We start from the raw sequence: 21,127 nt of genomic DNA, 5'->3' as shown, positions 1-21,127 counted from the left end.
CAGCAAGAACCAGGCCAGGGTTGCGTGAGCACAGCCGACACGGAAAGCTGTTGCTGCAGAAAATAGCTCCTCCCGTGTGACCAGAATAAGAACAGTTGAAAACTTGCGCTAAAAGGATAGAAAGAAAAGAAAAACGCGCTGCAAAAATACATCAAAGTGACCACCGCTGCCTTTTATCGGCAATTTGCTGCCAACTCCTGGCCCAGGATCCCTCAGAGGGACACCGCAGAGCGGACTCCTGCCCTCCCCCTTCACGTACCGCCCAAAACGCTTTCTAGGGATTGCTCCCTGCAAAGGAAAAGGGAGTGGGAAAGGCACTGGGAGGCCTGTACAGCACCTGACATGCCCTGTTGGACTGTTTTGGATGATGCTTGTGTTTATCTGGTTTCCCAGACATGGGCATCAGCAGGAGGCCTGACTCAAGGGGAACGTTTTTCCCTTGGGCTGGGACACGGGGAGGAAGAGATGAATCCTTCCACATGGGGCTTCAAGTATCCCCAAGGGTGGGTGAGCAACTTATTCAGGGCTCAACCCTGACCACCAGCTGGGGCATATTCCCTGCTGAAGCTGTCGCGCACACATCGGTACTGCTGGGGTGTAAAGAAACAAGGAGGCTGTGTCATCCGGCATGCCCAGGACCTGCACGGAGGAGGTGGCTGTCCCCTTCCAGCCTCAGCGGCTGCACGCCCAGCACAGATGCTGAAGCAGCACCAGCAGCAGAGACCGAGGGAGGCCACCTTCACATGCTGTGTCCTGGAGGACCAGCACCTGCTGCGCCCATCAGCGCTGCCACAAAGGGAGAGGGGTGTCCCTGAACCACAGCGGCCGTGTCCCGGGTGATGCTGCTGGGCTCTTTGGTAAGAGCTGTCTGTCACAGCCTCCTTGCTCCATGGTGCGTGGAAAGAGGGGTTTGCCTTCCCCCAGCGCCACAGGGGCTCACTGACACCCAGGGGCTTCCCTCCCTGCCCTGGCAGGGCTGAGGCCACCGGTTGAGCCTCCTGGATTTCATGGCCATTGCTCCCCAGTGCTGAGCTCTCCCTCCACGCTGACTCCAGCCTCCGGGATGGGCTGGGGCTGTGTGGTGGTGCAGACCTTACCCTGGGGCCGCACTGCAATGTCAACACCAGCCAACATTGCTTTAGTTACAAGAGCAGCAAGCCCAAATTTGCTCTTGTTTCAGTTGCAAGTGCAGCGAGCTGGGACAATCTGGCACTTTCCGACCTTTCCTACTGGGGCAGTGAGTCAAGACAATCTGGTACCTTCTTGTCCTGCTGCAAGTACCATGTGCTGGGACGACCAGGCACTCCCTCACCGCCCCTGGAACTCCTGCTGCCAGGGAAGCGCTCCCAAGACCCTTCCTGCCCAGAGCACAAGTCCACTCAGAAAGTTGCCAAGAATATCCAACAAGAATTGTGGCCACAATGGAAAAGTACTGACCAAAGTCAATCATCTTGCAACACTATAAATATCAATCCTATAGTGAGGCCCTTTGGAGCTTTCCGAGATCGCAGCAGGCTGCTATCCCATATTTCACAATGTGATTCAGACCACCCACCAATAGAAGCTGACGAAGGAATAAGAGGTAGGAGTTTCAGACTGTCCGCTGTCAGAAGATGAACCGAAGAGAATAAGTATCGTTCAATTTCAACCATTGGGTTCCAAAATATACTATAATCTGCAGAAAAGGAAACATCTTAATCATATATGAACCTCTATATCTCTTTGTGTGTGTGTGTGATCTGATTTAGGAAACTCTGTCGTAAGTCTCACGTGAACCTCACCATTTTAAAGTCTTTAACCAAGTTACTGTGTTGATTATAGCAAATTTTGTTAAATCACTCCCATAATTGGCTGATGATTAAGTATTGTTAAAAATCATACAACCTAATCCTGTCTTAATAAATCTTAAACTGCTGCTACCTTAAAGTTGTGCAGGATCTTAAAATAACATTCGCGCCAGCCCCCGGCCCAGCAGTGCAGCTCTGCTGGGGCACAGGGCAGAAGTCAGGCAGCTTCCTGGGATGCGGCAACTTCTCAACCTGGAGAAGAGAAGGCTCAGGGGACAGCTTATAGCCCCTTCCAGTACTTCAAGGGGGCTACAAGAAAGCTGGAGAGGGACTTTTTACAAGGGCATGTAGGCGATAGGACAACAGGTAATGTCTTCAAACTAGAAGAGAGTAGATTTATATTAGATATCAGGAAGAAATTCTTTACTCTGTGGGTGATGAGACACTAGAACAGGCTGCCCAGAGAAGCTGTGGATGCCCCATCCCTGGAGGTGTCCAAGGCCAGGCTGGATGGGGCTTTGAGCAGCCTGGTCTAGTGGGAGGTGTCCCTGCCCATGGCAGGGGGTTGGAACTAGATGATCTTTAAGGTCCCTTCCAACCCGAACCGTTCTATGATTCTATGAACTTGCAAGTGTGGGTGCTGTAAAGCTACTGCCATTTGGTTACATTTTCTAAGCTCCTTTCCTAATTTTCTTTTCATAACTGTCCCGTGAATGCACACACCCAGAAACGCTCTGGAGTCCCTTGCGTACATGAAGCCAAACACCTGCCTGAGTTGAGCATGTGGCTCTGCTGCTGCTCTGGGCTCAACCCACCATCGCCTGGGCAGAAGCACCCGCCCCTAATCCAAACCACCGCCCTGACGGACAATTCTGCAACCTCTTCGCCCTACCCAGTCAGTTCACGTGCAGCAGCATCACCTCTCTGCCATTGGCACATCCTGCCCCCTTCTTTCCTCCTTATTTCTTCCGTTTTGCAAGCTGGACTATGTCAGGAAAGGCACTGCGTAGATCAGATATTTCTGAATATCCCACTCCACTGTAGTTATTTTTAAGAGGCCTTTCTTTAAGGCATAACTCATTTGCAGCTGTTTCCATACGATAATTTGTTGCCACAGGATAAGCTCAAAGTCAGGTCAACCTGAATTACAGCATTTACATTACATTAATACTTACATTAATCTGAGTTACTAAATTACAGCATTAATGGAGAAAAAGCATGCTCAGGAGCATTTCCCCTCCTTCCCTCAAGACTTCTGCAGAATCATAGAATGTGTTGGGTTGGAAGGCACCCTTAAAGGTCATCTAGTCCAACCCCCCTGCAGTAAGCAGGGACACCTTTAACTAGATCAGATTGCTCAGAGCCTCACCAAGCCTTGAATGTCTCCAGGGATGGGAAGTGAGCAGTAAAGGAAATACAAGCATAACCTGAGGAACAGAGGGCTGGATTGCAACCTCACCGAGAGTCAGGAATAAAGCCATCAACACCTGTGGGGCTGTAACTGCAAACTGGGTTTGACCCAGAGGCTCCAGGCTGAAAAATCATGAAAAGGAAGGAAAGTTTAGGTTCCCTTAGGTTCTACTGTTGGGTCTTACATGTGTGGGAGACAAAGGCACCAGCAGGTCTGCAAGCAGCTCGTAGGTCTGTCTCCTGCTGCCCGCTCCTCCATCAAACTCAAAGTCCTGTCCCATGGGTCTCCCACCAAGATACTGCCCCAACCTGAGACACTGGTCGTCTCCTTCGGCCACCAGCATCCCTCCAGCAGGAAAGTCCCAAACGGCACCTCCCACACAGCCCTGCTGAGCTTGTGCTCTCACAGCTCACACCAGGGGTCCAAGATCATCCATTCCCAGCTCCAACGGTTTCCATTTAAAAAAAAAAAAAAAAAAAAAAAATCGCAAACACTTCTTCCTTAATACAGACACAACATGCACAACACTGAATCCTCCCTCCAACCAGCTGAACCCCTGAGATCTTTATAAAAAAAATGAACTATTGTAACATGTTGCTTTCAAAAGTGGCTTTTTCTTTTTTTTTTTTTTTTTTTTTTAAAAAAAAAAGGAGGGTCAGCAGTGTCACCTCCTTCTGAAGGGGAGAAAGTGGAAGCAGGGGTGCTGTTTGAGCTTTAAACACTTTAATACAAGCTCTCAATCAGGTCCTTGGAATAACTGCAGTTTCTGCAGCCCCTGAGCGGTGTCAGAGGGCCACAGCCCTTTGAAAGGGGGTAAACCAAATTCGTGAGAAGGGAGCAACAAGGATGACCACATTTACAGTAAAGTACTTAAAGCAAAAGAAAAGCATTTGACTCCCTGGCCTGTCAGCAAGCATTCCATAAACAAAAAGGCAGGAGTAATGTCTGTTTCCATCCAAATTAGAAAATAAACAAGATAGATAATATTTCCTAACACCAGTAAGAGTAACTGTATTTAGGAATACTTCTGGAATTACAATCAAGGGCAAGCCAAAGCAAGCTAACACTCTTCTGCTAGAAAGTCAAAAAATCATATTTATACCCCACATGCAGTTTGTATTTAATGTGTCACTCATGTGGCGTCAGACTTCATGTCTCAGAGATGGTCGAATGCGTTTCTGAGATGCTCCGTTTAACATCTCAGACGCTGGAGGAGCGAGATTCAGCAGTGTGGGTTCGCTCCTTCACTGGCAAAGTTCCATCTCGAGGGAGATGATCTCACCGCTGCGCAAGATTGGCATCTTCAACGCAGGAGAGAGAAACTCTCGCGGTCAGAGCGAAGCTGCTTCGCCACTGATGGAGCCTAGCTGCCAATAAAACACGTGTACGGTGCTCAAACAATAACCCCTCCCCCCCAGGACATTAGCTGCTTCTGTGCCCTTTATCTGAGGATGCGCTCAGCCGGTTCACACAACGCTCCAGCAGCGATTTGCCCGAATTAAGCCCACACTACGCAAGGATTGTCAGAGGTCCTACAGACCCCAAAATTGAGATGGGTTTGATGTCCTCAGGGCCTTTTAACACCGATCTGCCTGGGAAAAGCGACGCTGTGGCTCTCGCCCCTGCCCACACAGCCCTCCCGCATCGCCCACCTGTAGCGGGAGCATCACTCCCGAGGGCATTTAAGGCACCAGCGCTGCTGAGCAGACACTTCTGATGTGGACTTCATCCACTGGACCACCCCCAGAGGTGGATGTCTCCCTCTTGGGTAGTGGGAGGGTTGGGGGAATTCATCAGGCTTCACAGAAACGTGAGTGAAACCCACCTGCCCCCTTGCCCCCTACAGCCCTGCTCCGCAGGGGGGGCCGGGGAGGCACAGTTCAGCCTCATGGCCAGCCCAGGGGAGTCCTGCAGCCGAGCAAGACCCCAGCTCAGAGAAACACTCCCTTCTCACCCTGACAAGGAGCCAGCCACCAGGGACCCCCCCACCCCAAGTTATTTTGGGGGAAAAAAGGTTTCCCTTTGAATAAGGGGCGCACAACAAACCCAGGCAGAGCAAGGGGTCCTTGGTAGCAATACACCAAGCACACTCACTCACGGAGCACTTTAGACCACAACCTGGGCAAACCACTCCAGCAAGGGAAAACCAGCTTCAAGGAAAAAAAACCAACATATTTTCCTACCAGTCAAAGCACAGGCGAGTCCTTTCTTCACACCCTGAAGAACAGCTCCCCAGCGTTGCTCTGAGCCCTTTTCTTCCCCTCAAAAGAACACAAAAAAAAGCTTCTAAGGTACAGCAAGTGAAAGGAAACAAAACAAGCAGCACTTCCCCCAGCTCAGGGGGTTTGCTTTATACCACCAGCCCCCCCCCCCGCCAAGGTCTTGCAATTGCCTTCCCTGCTTCCCCCCTCCCGCACACCTGGTTTAGCGGGAATGACCTGGGCTGGGCATTGCAAATGAGTAACCACACGCAGCCAGGGAGCTTTGGCAGCTGCAGGTATTTAGGGCTTCTCTGAGCAAAAGCAAATAGAGAAGTTTTTTTTCCCTTGGCACTAACAACCTTTTCAGAGCAGTTTCACAGCTGAAAGTCAGTCAGGGTCAAGTCTCCATAATAAACCCCCCTTCTCTATTGTCCTTTAGTACTATTATTTTAAAAACACCACCCTAACCAAAACAGCACCGTAAGTATCACACCTTTGTGCGATTCTCCTCAGCCACTCTTAGCTATTTTCTGACTCTCACTCCCAGCCAGGCGGAAAGCAAAACTCATCTCCTGCCTTCCCAAAGCTCCTCCGGAGCCACCGGCGTGTGAACAACCCCCTGCTGCTCCCGGGCAGCGCTGCTGGGAGGAGAAAGCATCTCCCCAGCATCTCTCTGCAGGTGAATACACACCAGGGTGGTGGGGGGGTGAAGTAATTCACACCCTGAGGCTGTACCGCCAGCCTGTGTTGTACCTTGCAGGCACGAAACAGCCTGGGTAGGTGAGGACAACAGCCCGAGCTGATGAACGGTACTGAAGCCGACCTGGATTTCGTCTGAATTGTGTCCAGTTAAAGGTGTCTGTGTACAAATGGGGGTTTCTCCTGGTTGGGCTGGAATAGGACGTGAGATCTGGCACCCTACAACGGGCATCATGCTTCAGCTTGTGGTTTTTTTTCCCCAACCAAAGCCCTGCAAGTTCAAGTGCATGGTGACTCTGTCATGGTGACCCCAGGCCGGGTGACTCTGGCAATTCGTGCCTACGTCTCTTCCTCCACAGACCAATCCGTAGCCAAAGCCATGACAAAATAACCCTTTTAAACGGCGTGGCCGTGTGCACAAACAGCAGCTTGCTTTAAGAAACACTCCTTTAGCTAAAGCGTGGCTGAAACGTGTCCCCTCCTTCACCCGGGGGTTGGGCTGTGGTGGGGGCCGCAGCGCTGGCCTCCGGCCCCACTCCTGCTGCTGAAGTCACCCTCACCAAATGCCCTCGCCGGGTTTCACTTCGTTTTCCCCTCTCCATGAACCGGGGCAGCAGCCCTGCTCCCCTTTGCCGAATCTGCTGGCCACCCGGCCAGACGGATGCGCCAGCGGCCACAAACCCAGTCGCCCTCACACCTTTCCTGGGCTTTCCCGCAAACGCCCCCCGGGGGACCTCTCCAAGTGGCTGTCAAGGGCTAATTGCAGCCTTTTAATTAAGCGACCCTCCGTCCCCGTCCGGCAGGGTGCTGGGCTGCGCCCCAAACCCGCAGGGGCTCGGGGCTTTTAGGGGGACGACCCGCCGCCGCCCCCGCGCTCCCTCACGCCCGCGGAGGAGGGAGGGCGCGTCTCCCCGCCGCGAGGGAAGCCCCCGGCTGCCGGCGCAGGCCCGGCGCGGCCTACGGATTGTCGAGGCGGGGGAGCCTCCTGCTGGAGAGACCCGGCCAGGGGAAGGCAGGGATGGAGCAGCTCCCTGCGCCTTCCCGGCAGGGATAAACGCCCTTCCTCACTCTTTTTTTTTTCTTTTTTTTTTTTTTTTTTTTGGGGTGGGGGTGTGTGTGTGGGGAAACATTTCTACCTCAGCCATACCTCGCCCTCCCTCCCCTCTAACCCTCGCTCCTCTGCCTCCAGAGGCAGAGGCTTGGCAGACAACATGGGATGTCACAAACATCGCCACAGACAGGGGGTGGACTGGCACCCCCGGGCACCCCCAGCCTTCGGGGCTGGGGCGCACCATTTGCACTCTGCGTCGGTACCATCCGAAAGCCCATATGGGGCTGGGAGTGTTTCCCATCGTAGCGCCGGGTGATACCTTGGCTACGTCCCCGTCTTCATCCTTCCTTCCTGGTGTCGTGCTCCGGCCGGGAACCCCCACACTGTCCGGTTAAGGAAAGGGCAGCGGGGTCTGGAGAAAGGCAGCGAGAACATGGAGAAGAGAAGGCTCTGGGGAGACCTTATTGCAGCCTTCCAGTACCTGAAGGGGGCTACAGGAAAGATGGAGAGGGACTGAAGGAGTTTAGTGATAGGACAAGGGGTAATGGTTTTAAACTGAACGAGGGGAGACTTAGATTAGATATTAGGAAGAAATTCTTTACTGTGAGGGTGGTGAGACACCAGAACATGTTGCCCAGAGAAGCTGTGGCTGCCCCATCCCTGGAGGTGTTCAAGGCCAGGCTGGATGGGGCTTTGAGCAGCCTGGTCTAGTGGGAGGTGTCCCTGCCCAGGGCAGGGGGTTGGAACTATATGGTCTTTAAGGTCCCTTCCAACCCAAACCATTCTATGATTCTATGCCAAGGCACAGAGCAGCATCCCACAAACACGACAGTGTGAGTTCGGCCCCTGCAGCTGGGAAGCGTTGACACCACAGGGATGTAACAGACCTCTCCAAAACCAGGAGCGGTGTGGATGGGGGCGACTGCCCTGGCGTTACTCCTTTGTGGGCATCTGGTCTCAGTTGAATCAGACACAGGCTCGTCGGGCTGCTGGTCAGAGCCTGCACAGCTGTCCCAAGCAGGGACTGAGGAACAACTTAATCTGAGCTATGGGCTCTGGCAGATGAGCTCTGGGGCTCTGACAACACATCTAAGGCGTTACCGCTCCCAGATGGCTGCTCTGTCCCTCTGCCAAGAGCTACCATGCTTCCTAGCTGGAGCAGGAGGAGGGACATCTGCCTGGGCTTCAGCCACCATGAGTCACTGCCAGCCTCTCCATGCAAGCCTGCCATTGCTCTCAGGTGAGAGGATGGACCATAAAGCCAAGCTACTGAGATGTAAATGTCCATGAGGATGTCCAGAGGAGCGATGTGGCAGCCTGCAGCAGAGGGTAGCCCAGGCACATGAGGGTAGTGACACTTTGCCCGCCTCTGCCACTGTCAGGGCTTGCTGGCAGCTTGTTTGCACGGGGATCAAAAGCTGAGGAACAAGAGTGTTGCAAAACTACACCCTCGCTTACTGAGCACTGATTTCCTATGGCTTACCTATGGTAAATACACCAACCCATTAGCTTTCCTTTGGGCCATGAAGTCCTCTTCTTCCCCCTGGGATCCCACCAGATCTCCCTGTGTTACAGAATGTCTTCTCAGAGTGTTTTTTCCAGAGTGGCTCCCCAAGACCCAGCACAGACCACTGTGTCTCCCCTTCGGGCACCCCACAGCATGCAGCACAAAGCTTGCTTTCTTTCCTTGCGTGGTTTGGAGATCACAGGACAGAAGTGACCCTGGGTCATGCAAATCATCGCACAATGCAAATGGGGAAAAATTCCCTTTGAATCCCGAGTCCTCTCCATTGGCTGTGACAGGTGTGAGGGTCACCTCCTTGAATCACAGGAGTAAATACTATTTGGCTTATTCCTTCTGGAGAAAAAAAAAAAAAGCAAAAAACCAGCATAGAGCAGCCCAGCTTTATTTGTGTATTTTGCCCAGAAGTGAATCCCATATACAGCAGAGAGTGACGTAACCCAAGCCCTAAGTATGTGCTTGTATCCTGGAATTAATTGCCTTACGCCCCTCGTTATTTATAGCCCTGCTGCCCTTCCCAGCAGCTCCAGGCTGCGTTCCTTCTGCTGCCTCCCGCCGGATCCGCAGCACGGGCGGCAGCTGTGTTGTGTGTGCAGATCACATTGCAACTGCGCACAGCTGCCTGCCAAGGAAAACCCGCCCCGCTCCCTCGCTCCCCTGCCCCGTTATTAAATGAAGGCAGAGAACAAAGCGGCGGGCAGGGGGGAGCCGTGTGGGGAAGAGCGAGACCAGATTCCTTGGCTAGAAATACCTAAAATCTCCCTCTACAAGCAGCCCAGGGCTGGTTGCGGTGCGGAGGGCTTCTGTGCTTGGAGCAGGGCTGGTGGGACAGGGAGCTCCAGGCTGTGCCGCGGGTTGGGAAGGGAAAAATAATTCCCAGCGTTGCTGATAAAACCACGTTAAGTCACATGCGGTTTTCCAGCCCTGAGACACGTTGCTGCCCCTCCATCATGAAGAGCCAGAGCAACGCCCAGCAGGAGGGTGGGCGCACGGGAGCAAGGGGATTTGGGGGAAGCGGGTGTGATCCATCCCACGGCTGCTGCCTTCCTCACCCCTGGGTGAAATCCGAGTTGGAGCCCCAGCCGATTTGGCACCTCGATGCCTCGAACACATTGCTGCGGCTGCGGGAGAGGCATCTGTGCTGGAGGCACCGGCCAGCATGCATGAAACGTGGGCCAGGATGGGGCTGGCCAGGCTCCCACGGTGGGGGAGCTGCGGCTGGGGCCAGGATTTGGCCCTCCTTCAGGGATTCCTGTCTGCCGCCTTCTGCCTCTGCTGGAAAACTTTTCTTTAAGTCTCTTAAATTTCTTTTAGCAGGATTTTCACTGTGCCTCGAAGCTCTTGTAAGCAGCACACCTATGCTGGATGGCGCTACAATCCCTGGGGCTCTCCCATGTCCCCTCGCTCCCAGGGACATGGAGCAATGGCTGATCAAAGAGCAGCCAGATGACCCCTTGAACGGCGGTGCCATTCCTACCGAGGCATGGCGGAGCCGTCTGTCACCTTTTAAAGCTATTTTGACACATCATGCCCAGTGTCTGGGATGAGGCTGCAGCTTTCCCTTAGGGAAAAACTTTTACCTCCCCCCCCCCAGCCGCTGCTTTCTCATCAAAAGAAGCTGAAGGACAGAGGGGACCAGGGCAGTGACAGGCTGGAGTGGTGGCACGGAGGCCAGGCTGCCACTCGGGTCCCTTCCCCCTGTAGCTTCTGCCGCCGGTGACTGCCAAAGTCTGCAGCGTCTAAGCTCAGGATGAAACAATCCGCAAGTTTCACACATCAGGAAATGCCAGTTTTACACAGCCTGTTAGAAAACATGTACGCCACAGTAATCAGATTCGTTTTATTAAAAAACTTGCAATAAAATTCCTTGGAATTCACCATCTTACCTTCGAGAGTTGCAATATTTTACTAGTACATAATAACACAGTCTCACATATTTACATTATAATCCTCTATATAACAAAAATAGCCATGTTGTACTACTGAATAATGCTTCCAAATATTAGCCTCAACATTTTGGTGCTTCCCCCAGCTGAGTCACTGTCCGTGCTCTTTAGCATTTACAGTATATAACGAAGCAAGAAGGAAAAAAAAATTGATAAAAAGTGTGTGCCTCATGATTTCAGGCAAATCCCTTTAGGATGGTAGTTCTCCGACTCCCACATTTTTCAAGAGAGATAAAGTGCATTGGGGGAGAAGATGTATACGTTATAAAATATCAGCAAAGAGTTAAAGTATGTTTGCAATACTGTACAGAAAGTAACGCTAGGAAAAAAAAAAAAAAAAGGCTTGCTTCACAAACTGCTACCGCGCTGTTTTGGCAGCAAGTCACAGGTAGTGGGGTGTGGGGGGGAAATAAGCTAACTCCAAGAAAAAGAAGTGCCTGTGCAAATGCCACTGTGTGATTCTGCCATGGTCTTTTGGTAGGTGTTTCACAAACCAAAGCGCAGCTGGCTGGAGAAAGAAATTTCTTTTTTTTTTTTTTTCAAACGTGGAGATGAAGGGTCGTTTCCCCAGTCAGAGGAAACACAAGGTGGTCAGCCTGCAGAAACCCACCGCCTCACCAGCAAAACAGTTTCCGTCAAAAACAGGCTGCCATCCTGAGGGAGCCGCAGCACGGCCAGAGCCCCAGTGCCCGAGTGTGACAACCCTGTCACCCCCCCAGGCAGGGGCAGGGCCAGCGGCCTCCCAGTAAACCCACAGCAGGACTGACCAACTCGGAGAATTTCACTGGGACAGACCATTGTCTCCGAACTGGAAGTTATTTCGGTAGCTTTGCACTGATCCATGTGGTATTTGTTTCGTACGGGATTTTTCTTCCCTTTCGAACATCGGCATTTGCTGGTATGGCTCTGCAGCGGCTGAGAAGGGACCCAGCTGGAAAAAAGCTCTGGAGCCATCACTGAAAACCAGGATACTTCTGCTCTGTTCATGAACTGCCTACAAATGGGATGCCACATTTTTTTCTGTTTGCTTAGAAACTACTCTAAATAAAAATAATTCTCTTTTGGAAATGGATGGAATGTATATTTTGACAAGTACAAAACCATTTTAAATGTTCACTAAATACAAGGAACATCTTGCTATAAAAATAACAGACCCTCCCACCCACTGTCCCCTCTTTACATTTCTAATTATAAAACGGTACAGTCATTTCAGGTTCCTAACATGAAACAAGAAGTTAACGATGGTATTACGCACACAGACAAAACATTTAGATATTCGACATCTGAAATAACTGTATACATTCAGAGCAAACAAGCATCTTGATCTTGCTATTGTTCTTAATGCTACACAGGACTCAAGAATCAAGAAATAAACAAGAAAGGGAAAACGTTATTTCTTTTTTCTTTTTTTTCCTCTCCCTTTTTTTTTTTTCTTTCCATTCACTCCAGAAAGAAATAACTTCCACCGATTCACAATTAAAATAGTTGAGAGAAACAAGATTAATTTCAGATGGAAAATTCATCTGTTGGCTTTACATTCAGAAGCCACAACATCTTTCATTCATCTTTCTTCTCTATTTCTCCCTTTGAAATACAGCTCCAGCTCAGAAGGTTGGGGTGTTTTTTTTTGGTTTTTTTTTTTTTCTTCCTTGAGAAAGAAGTGCCAAGGAAGGGAAGAGGAACGGAGCGGGTTTCCAGCTCGGCAGGGGAAGCGTGCGGCAGAGGGCAGCCGTCTCCCTCGCTCGCCGTCCCAGGCCGCCGCTGCCATCTGCTACGCAAACAAATCCAGGCTAAAAAGTCCATCTGGCGTTCCTCTTTCAACTGCGAAACTATCAATTAGTTCAGGTAACAGCTTGGTAAAATAAAAGCAGCGCTTGTGTTGGATCAATTGTCCCTGTTTAAAAAGTCAGCTAAAACACCACCTCCACCCTCATTTTCCCTCGCCTCTAAAATATTTCGCGACACTGTTTTTCCCCGCTTGCGTTAACCAAGCCCATTCATTTCTGACGTGCCGGTTGCCCCATATACGCTCACACGTTCTGCATCTATATTTGGCTTCAAATTGGAAGAGGGGAGATTTAGATTAGATATTAGGAAGAAATTTTTCACTGTGAGTGTGGTGAGACACTGGAACAGGCTGCCCAGGGAAGCTGTGGATGCCCCATCCCTGGAGGTGTTCAAGGCCAGGCTGGATGGGGCTTTGAGCAGCCTGGTCTAGTGGGAGGTGTCCCTGCCCAGGGCAGGGGGTTGGAACTAGGTGATCTTTAGGGCCCCTTCCAACCCAAACCATTCTATGATTCTATAAAACAAATCAGTCAATGCTCGGTGCTCTTCAATGAGGCAGCAGTCCTGGTCAGCACTGGATATGAAGCAGCTCGGCTGCCCTAAATCTGCCAAACCCCCATGGCCTATCTTTCATTAAGCCCTTAAGCCGAACTTTGGCTGGCTCCCTTCCCGCGTGCTGACACAGAGCAGTCCAACCTGCTACAAGAGACACAGGCAGCACGACATGCAAGAGAGAAGCGGCGCAGCGTTAGATCCCATGATCCCCTTCCCCTGCAGCAAAAGCTCACACAAGAGCAAACTTTTGTGAGAGGGGCTGGGGAGGAACCGGCTGGGTTTCTCCTCCTCTTGACTCCTGCAAAATGGATGCATCCAACAGCAAACCAAGCCCTCCCTCTTCTGTTTAGAGACTCGGCTTGTCCTGGCCCCTATTCCTAGCAGACCGGTAACTTTGTCCGTGCAACAGGGATCTACAAGAACAACAAATGGTTAAAAAAAGTCCATTATTTCTAACAAACAGAAATCAATAAATGACCGTTGGTTTCCTTGGTTTGCACAGCCTGTAAATTCCTATTCCTGGCTTATTTCAAACTATATGCTTAGTCATGAGCTTTCCTACAGACAGAGACCATGAAGGAACGAGCCTCTTGTAAACAAAGCCTGGGAGATTCCCAGCTGCCTGGGCTGAAAGGCATTTCCCGCTGTTAGGCATAGCCTCTATCCTCATTTCAGCACAGACCAATTGTCACAGCAAGGACCCGCAGTCCAGAGATTTCCCTATAAAGACTTGTGCCCCGATCTTTGCCTTTTAACCACAGAATCCACTCAAAGGGCTGGGGCATATATCCAAAGGGAAAAAGTTTGTAAGGCAAAAGTCTGCAAAATCTATACGACGACCGCATTCCAGGTTTAACAAGAATGGCAAATAAAACAGACTTCATGGAAAATCTGTAACTGTTGTTAAGCAATCTGCAGATACCTGCCAGGGCAACCCGTCCATATGCAAAGGTCTTCTGAGTTAGACGTTTTTCAAATTGGACAAGCATTTCTTTTTATTTAGCAGGGGGGGAAAGAAGGTGGGTTAACAGGTTTGACAACAAAACCTTTGGATCACAAAATGCATATTCTTTGAGAAAGATTAAATTCAAGAGCCGGATCCGTCTCTGGTGCTTGGGTTCATTTTGTAACGAAGTAAGAATGTATCCCAAACGAGTCATTCAGCAAGAGACGAAGTACTGCCCTCCTTGCAATGACTTCCGCTGGACCTGATCCAGGGGTCATTAAAGCGGTGAGATCCGAGGGACCTCTTATCATCATATGTGATTTCAATAATTTTTTTTTTTTTCAAATTGCCTCTACAAAGCCTTTTTCTTTAGTGCCACAATCTCCCTCCTATAAAAAGTCTAAAATTGGCAGCTGCTTCTGTTTCCACTACAATACAGTTTCCATAGTCATATCAATGTACTTTTATATGCATACATGGCAATTTAATTCTATGGAATGCTTGAAGAATTAACTGCAGTGCTATGATTGTCCTGATCCTGGGTTTGAGGCTCTAAAGCAGTCATAAAATAAAAAAAACCCAACACCAAATCCTCAGCGAGTGACAGATCTTTATCCCCACCAGAAAGGGTCAGCCGTGGGGAAGGGATGGAGAGGTGGTGCCTTGCACACCCGCATGCAAACATCAGGTCGTTTGCAAGTGCAAAATTCTGCCCATGTAACTTTTTACATGTCCTACCTATTGAACAGACCGTTGGGAAGGCAGTTCAGTGAAACCCATGAAAACAAAGGACACTGAGAGTGCAGTCTCCGTCCATCCAAGTTTCACCCTGCAACCCAGCCTGAGCGAAGATGAGCGAATGCTTCTCCCACCGACTACTCGCTCATGGAAAAGAAAAGAGCCTCAGATGACAGGAGAGGAGGAGTTTGGAGAGACGCAAGATCAGCTTAGTGACAAGAGCATCTTTCTCAGAGAGCTGCACCGTCCCTGGCCCACCGGCCCTGTGCAGGAGGTGCCCCTCTGCCCCACCACCAGCACCGTGGGTGGGCAATCACAGCGTGTCCGCAGAATTATGTGCATGAGCACTTACTTGTTCGTCAGAGGGCACCAGAGGATTTTGGTTTTTTCCTGGCTGTATGCTAAAGGCTGCTTTCCCTTCTGAACAGGCAGTGTGCTGTGTCCCCAGCATCTGAATCCCACATATTTAATGCCGGAGCCCAAGCTCAGAGGGCAGCGGTACCGAGGACTCGCACCATGCTCAGGATGGGACTGATGTTGCCCAAAGCTGCAAATTGGGAAGTTTAATTTTACCCTGTGGGGAATCTCAGTGGAGAGACTTGTGTAAGCGAAAACGTGCATGGGCACGCAGATCTGCAGAATTAAGGCTTTCATACATGTTACAAACATACATCTAGGGGTCTTAATATTTATGAAGCACCTCAAATTCCCAAGGCATTTCACAGGTTATATATACAAAGAACATTGTCAGCCAGGTCCTGCTTTAGGAAAACATTTCCATTTGACACAGGGGCTTAATTATGCTCATAGAAGACTTGTTGAAAATAACCTGATTTTGGTACAAGTCCAAAGTGCTTTGCTGAAGAAGGACGGAATAAAACATTTACTTAATTTACTTGCGTTCCCAGGTTCTGGCTTCAGTGATGTGTAACCTGGCTTTGCACTCATTATCGCTTAACAGTGCTCAGAGCTGTAGAACACCTGAGGACAGGGACGGAAAAACATCTTTCCTGAGCGAAACTGCAGGTAGAACTGGGTAAACAAAAGCAGACAGACTCCTGACCCAGATTTGCCAGGAGGCCTCTTTTGAGAGACCGCAGTATGGTGATACGTAAAACCGTCTCAGCCAGCCTAGCACCCCGCCTCTGCCAGTGGCCACCTGTGGACCCCGAGGGACCACATCTGCTATGCGATCCTTCAGAAAAGAGCATGCACAGTGCGAAATCCTTCACTAACTCCTAGAAATACAGGCAGGGTTTCCACCTATGTGATGCCCCTCTGAGCACAGCTCCCATTAATGATTTTGCTGGGCGTTTCACCTCCTGCCTTGCTTTTCCGCAGACCTCGCTTGCACTGCTGTGCTGTGGGTGACTCCGCTATGGCAACAGATAATTGGTCAATCTATCCATTGAGATTAACTTATTTAAGTTTGTGAAATGAAATGAAGGCTTTGCGACAGCTCCTCCGAAACCCCAAACAGTTTGGCCAGGAGTTTTTCGTCTGTGTGTGCTGGGCCGCAGTGGACGGATGTTAAAGCATCACTGACAACTTGGACATCGTGTTCGTGATGTTCCTGTGACATGTAGCACCCAGGCTCCAGCGCTGGAGAAGAAATTGTACCAGTGTGTGTACTTTCCATAGAGAGACCTGACTGTGTATAACCAGCTTCACTCTTTCCCCTGCAGTCATTTGAGATTAAATTCATTCCCGTGTTGAAGGGACAGTATTTGGTGTAAACATCACTTAAATCCCACTTCAGCATTATTTCCAGAGCTTAGGTGGAGCTGGTGCGGTACCTTGTGCAAACTCTCTTGTGTAGGGGTGAATTTCAGCATCGGTTCCCTTGACGTTGTGGGCCTTTCCCATAGCAGCAAGGAATAGAGAAAACATTAAAGAATAAGGAAAAAATAATTACAGAACCACAAATATTGGCAAGACTGACCTAGCTGTGCCCTCTGGAAAAATCTCTAACTTTCTTTTTAAACCAAGCAGATTTCCAGCTGCCTGTATCTCTTTAATTAAAAAGAGATATCCTTTCAAATGGCTTATAAAAATGTAACGGCACATTTCCAGATCGTGGTTTTGAAGGATGATTACGCTGTGCTCCTTTGCCTCAAAGTTACCCTGCAATTCAGAACATCCCTAAGAACATAAAAAAAAAAAAGCTATAAAATGAACTGAGTTCTAACTGGACCAAAAAGCATGGAATATAATTTTTCCTTCTTCCTGTACTAAAGAAGCAAGTTGGCCAAAATTTTAGGGATAGTTCTAAACACATTTGTTCCTGAATAAGGTCTGACAAACCCAATTTTGGCTGGAAGCTGGTTTCTGCATCTAACGAGTAAATCCACAAGGAGATCAAATGCAGCAAGAACCCTAATAGTTGCATTTTGAGATGCTGCCATGACACCATCAAGTCAAAATGTTTGACCTCTCCATGAAATTTCGATGTAAGATGAATTGTTGATTCTATGGACTTACTCAGGAGGCAGTAATGTGATTCAAATCATCTGACTGTCAACGGAAACCATTTACTCTTGTATAACAGTAAGCTAAAAATGCCTCTCCACAGTTGAGTATTTTGACTGAAGAACGAAATCATACAGTGAACAAGTAACGATAACCTTTTCCCTGGAAAGCAGAGCTCAGGCTGAACTAAATAATCATCACAGGTCATTATTGTTTAAGTGTTCCAATTTATGTTAGTTCTGTTTATTTTCAAATTCCCTCCCCTCTATCCAAAATATTTTGGTACATATACCTATATACAAATCGCAAGTATGCCATTATGCTTGCGACAATGTTGACAGGGATTCTGGAGGACGAGGAACGACCTGAACTCTTGTGTTGGATAACAAGCGGGCAAAAAGTACCATCAAAACATAAGAAGTGAAATGCACTAAGAAGAAAACCCCAAACAAACCAGAAGTAAACATTCCAACCAGCTGCCTCCTGCTTCATTAGCAATTTCTGACACTGATCTCAGCATCGCCAGACCCTTTCTGAGAATATTCTCATCATTCGTGTACTGCACAGCTGTCAACAAGCAGCCTCTGGAAACCTCTCAGACACTCCTTTAGCCTACCGGTCAGATTTCGGTCTGTAAAATTAAGAAAAGACATGATGTTACACTAGATTTTCTTTTTCAGCTACTGAATGGTGACTTGAAGGAAGGCCATTAATATACTGACAACTGCTAATAGCATAAAATATAGCAAAGGACTACAAGGACAGAGTGAAGCTTTAAGCTTTTCTTTCTCTCTTTCACACTGTACAATACTCGTCTATAGCAGAGCTCTAAGTAAAAGCCAACATAATGAAGTTTTAACCCAAATCTCAGCAATCTCTGTTAATTCATAGCTCTTTTACAAATAAAGGCCTTCAGAATGCACCATTTCCAAGGCTCCCACTTAATGGGAGCAGGCTTCACATTAATGCAGGGTGCTGGTGCACCGTCCTTCTGAAGCCACGTGTACTTCACGCAGAAACAACACGGCAATGATAAATCCTGGAGTCAGATCATGAAGTGACCAGTGAACGGGAATTCAGATTTCTGGATTGAACTCTTGAAAAAGCTGGGGTCAGTCAACAAAAACAGAGCGTCCATCCATTACAAACTATAAACAAACAAACATAACAAACATACGTCTTTTCAAAAAAAAGAAACAAACCCCCAATCAAACAAGTGTAGAAAACACTCAAGCTGTCATTTCAGTTGCGTATTTACGAGCCACTGAAGAGTTACATGACTGCTCTCAAGCACGTGGGTAAACTGGAAGCGTTCATCTCCCATGTGAACAAAATGAACGTATGTAGATGATGAAACCGCATCCAGGCAGACACAACTGTTGCTATTGCTTTTCGTGACCATCTCAGAATGGAGTGTGCAGGAGTGACAGTGCTCTGGAGGCATGTGCATGACTGGTCCAAATCCTAGAAAGCTGACTCGGTCCCTCCCTGTGACCCTCCCCTGTAGTTTAGTGTCGGATCTCTGTTTGTTTTTCAAGACTTCACCTCTTCGCAGTCTTGATCAGTGGAAAGCTCCACATCGGACAGTCCAACCTCCATTGCCATAATCAATGAAATATCTGAATCACTGCTGACTGCTGGCTCCTGTTCATCTGTGAGGGTAGAAAAGACAGGAAAAGGGCATTATGGTCACATCTTGATGTCAACGTATCACTATTTTATAGTTCTGCAGATGAGAGGTTTCTCCACCACTGAGGTAGTGCTTAGGTTCTGAACTTTGCTCTTACTCAATATCCGTCTAAAGTATTTAAAAAATATCAGAAAGTTCAAGCCATCACTAGCGAGAAACATGATGGCAAGGAGCCTGGATGGGTAACACTTTCTTCCCCTCCTAATCCTCACGGGGCTCTCCATCCAGGCTCTTTCATCTCCACAACCTTCCTCATGTTGCCTGAGCACTTTCCTCCCCATCCCCTTTCAATTCCCTCAACATGGCATCATCATACTCTCCCCACAAAGGCAGCAACTTAAGGACAAAGTCACAGGCACCTGGTGGAAAACAGGAAAACATTTCCACCAGGAAAACATTTCTAATGGGAAAAAAATCTGCCCAAACTCTCATTAGGTGACAGAATCTCTGTTAGCGGAGACTTTTAAGAGCGCGCTAGTAGGCTAATGTCTGGAAGGAGCAACAGGGTGTTGTTAGTTCTGCCCCAGGACTCAGGACCAGGCTACCTGCCCCCTCAGGTGCCTCCTCTCGTCCTTTTCCAGTTTCTTTTCTATTCACCCTTTTCTCTGATTTGAAGATACCTTGCAGGTTCTTGATCCAGGCCAAAGGGATCCACCTTAATCCACCATGATCCCAAATACAGTAAGAGTCAGATTATTGACTTTTGCCAAACTACAAGCGTAGGAGTAACAACTTGTTTTTGTTTTGATCCCACAGCCCTTACTACGTGTGTATTTAGTAGCAGATAAAGTCAACAGATTTTAAAGGACTAAAAGCTAATTTTCTTTCAAGAACAATCAGGAGAAACAAAGCACAGTGGATCTCTGGGGAGATTTTCAAAGGCACAAAAATCCCATAGGTGCCTGTGTCCCTGAGAGAAAAAGTTGATGGTTCATATTTTCAAGTGGCTTAATTACAATGACGATATTTATACTGTAACAATACAATGTATTTAAATCCGTGGCAGCTTTTCCTTTACATATTTTATTTTTCAGACAATAGAAGCAGAGCTTGATTGATGCTAAAAAGTCTAAAAGTTGAATATCTAAGAATTAATAAGTAAGAAACATTACAGAGGAGCCAGGAAAATAATAACTCCTCACAGTTTAATTATTCACTTGAAGCTAAGTGAGCACAATTAGTCTCCTCTCAAGAGCTGCATGATTTTTAAATCTGTTTTACAGAAAAAAACCCATCTATTTACTTGTGCTGGGATTAGACCTCATGTTCTGCAGAGAATGCTTGAGCGGGGTCTGCATTATTCAAACTGAAAGAGCCAGCGCTTTCCTTTACAGCCCTGGATTATTTTTATACTCTCTTGATTGCAAGATAAATAATTAATGCACACAGACTCTTTATATCTGTTTATTTTTTTCCCCCTATCAATATGACAGTAGTAAAACATTTCAAGGCATTGCTTCTGACTATAAATGTTTCCACTGGAGGTGGAGGAAGTACGAACTGAGTATCTCCTGCAGACTTCAGTGGGCTTCAATTACATTGAACCATCAGGTGAACTGCTGGATCCAAGAGTACAACAGTGCATCACATACACCTCCAAGACCTAAAACGTCATCTGTAGTGGTAACAGCTCCCCGAGCCAGAACAATGTGGTTCCAAACCACTGGATTATTTATCCTTCCTCTGTAACTAATAGGATTCTTAAAAACAATGAAAATGATGCTTTACATGTTGACCTAAAAGCAAATTTACATTTGCGTGACACAGCTCCTGAGGCTTAGCCACGTTAAACAACCGCTTGGAGCACTCTTGAGAGAAAGGTGGTGTTCCTCCGAAGTAGCTGTGCAGGGAAGGAGGACTGGCTGAATGATGACAGCCACATGCATGCTGGAGAGGCAGGCTGAGCTGCCAACACCAAATGTCAGAGCATCAAATGAGAAGCCTTTATGGTGCTGGAATGGTATTTCAAGAATTGTTGTTTCTTCTAGGGTTGCACAGCAGAAAAAAAAATCTCAACTGAGTTCAAGAGAGGCAGATAGAACAGCAGCAGATTTACGGCTCACCTACCAACTGTCCAACCCATGTACAGGAGCACCCGCTTTCCAAACCAGCAAACCTGAGTTTTACGTTAAAAATCCCATACAATTATTCAAATTCTTGGACCTCAGTCTTTCCAAAGTGTAGGCTTTGTAGTTTGTCTTCTTTGGGACTGAAGTTTAGGTCAGTAGGAACAATGAACATAGGATCCTAAAAATGCCCATGCTTATGCCCTGGCACTGCTTTTCCAGTGCTGCAAAAGTGCCTGGAAACACGAACGCTCCACCTTT

General features: G+C 48.3%; 1 protein-coding gene across 1 annotated transcript in view; it reads right to left on the bottom strand.

Annotated features, from left to right (window-relative positions):
• Positions 1-12,035: 12,035 nt before the first annotated feature.
• The window catches only part of RNF150 (ring finger protein 150), a 126,889-nt gene continuing 117,797 nt past the window's right edge, over positions 12,036-21,127 (bottom strand). Inside the window, exon 7 of the mRNA XM_063337011.1 lies at positions 12,036-18,762. Within this exon, the coding sequence (XP_063193081.1) occupies positions 18,644-18,762 (119 nt within the window). The 3' untranslated portion in view covers positions 12,036-18,643. The remainder of the gene's footprint in view (positions 18,763-21,127) is intronic.

This window comes from Chroicocephalus ridibundus, chromosome 5 (genome assembly GCF_963924245.1).
Source record: "Chroicocephalus ridibundus chromosome 5, bChrRid1.1, whole genome shotgun sequence".
NCBI lineage: Eukaryota > Metazoa > Chordata > Aves > Charadriiformes > Laridae > Chroicocephalus > Chroicocephalus ridibundus.
Note: the sequence above shows the minus strand (reverse complement) of the source record. Positions and strands in the feature narration are given on the sequence as shown.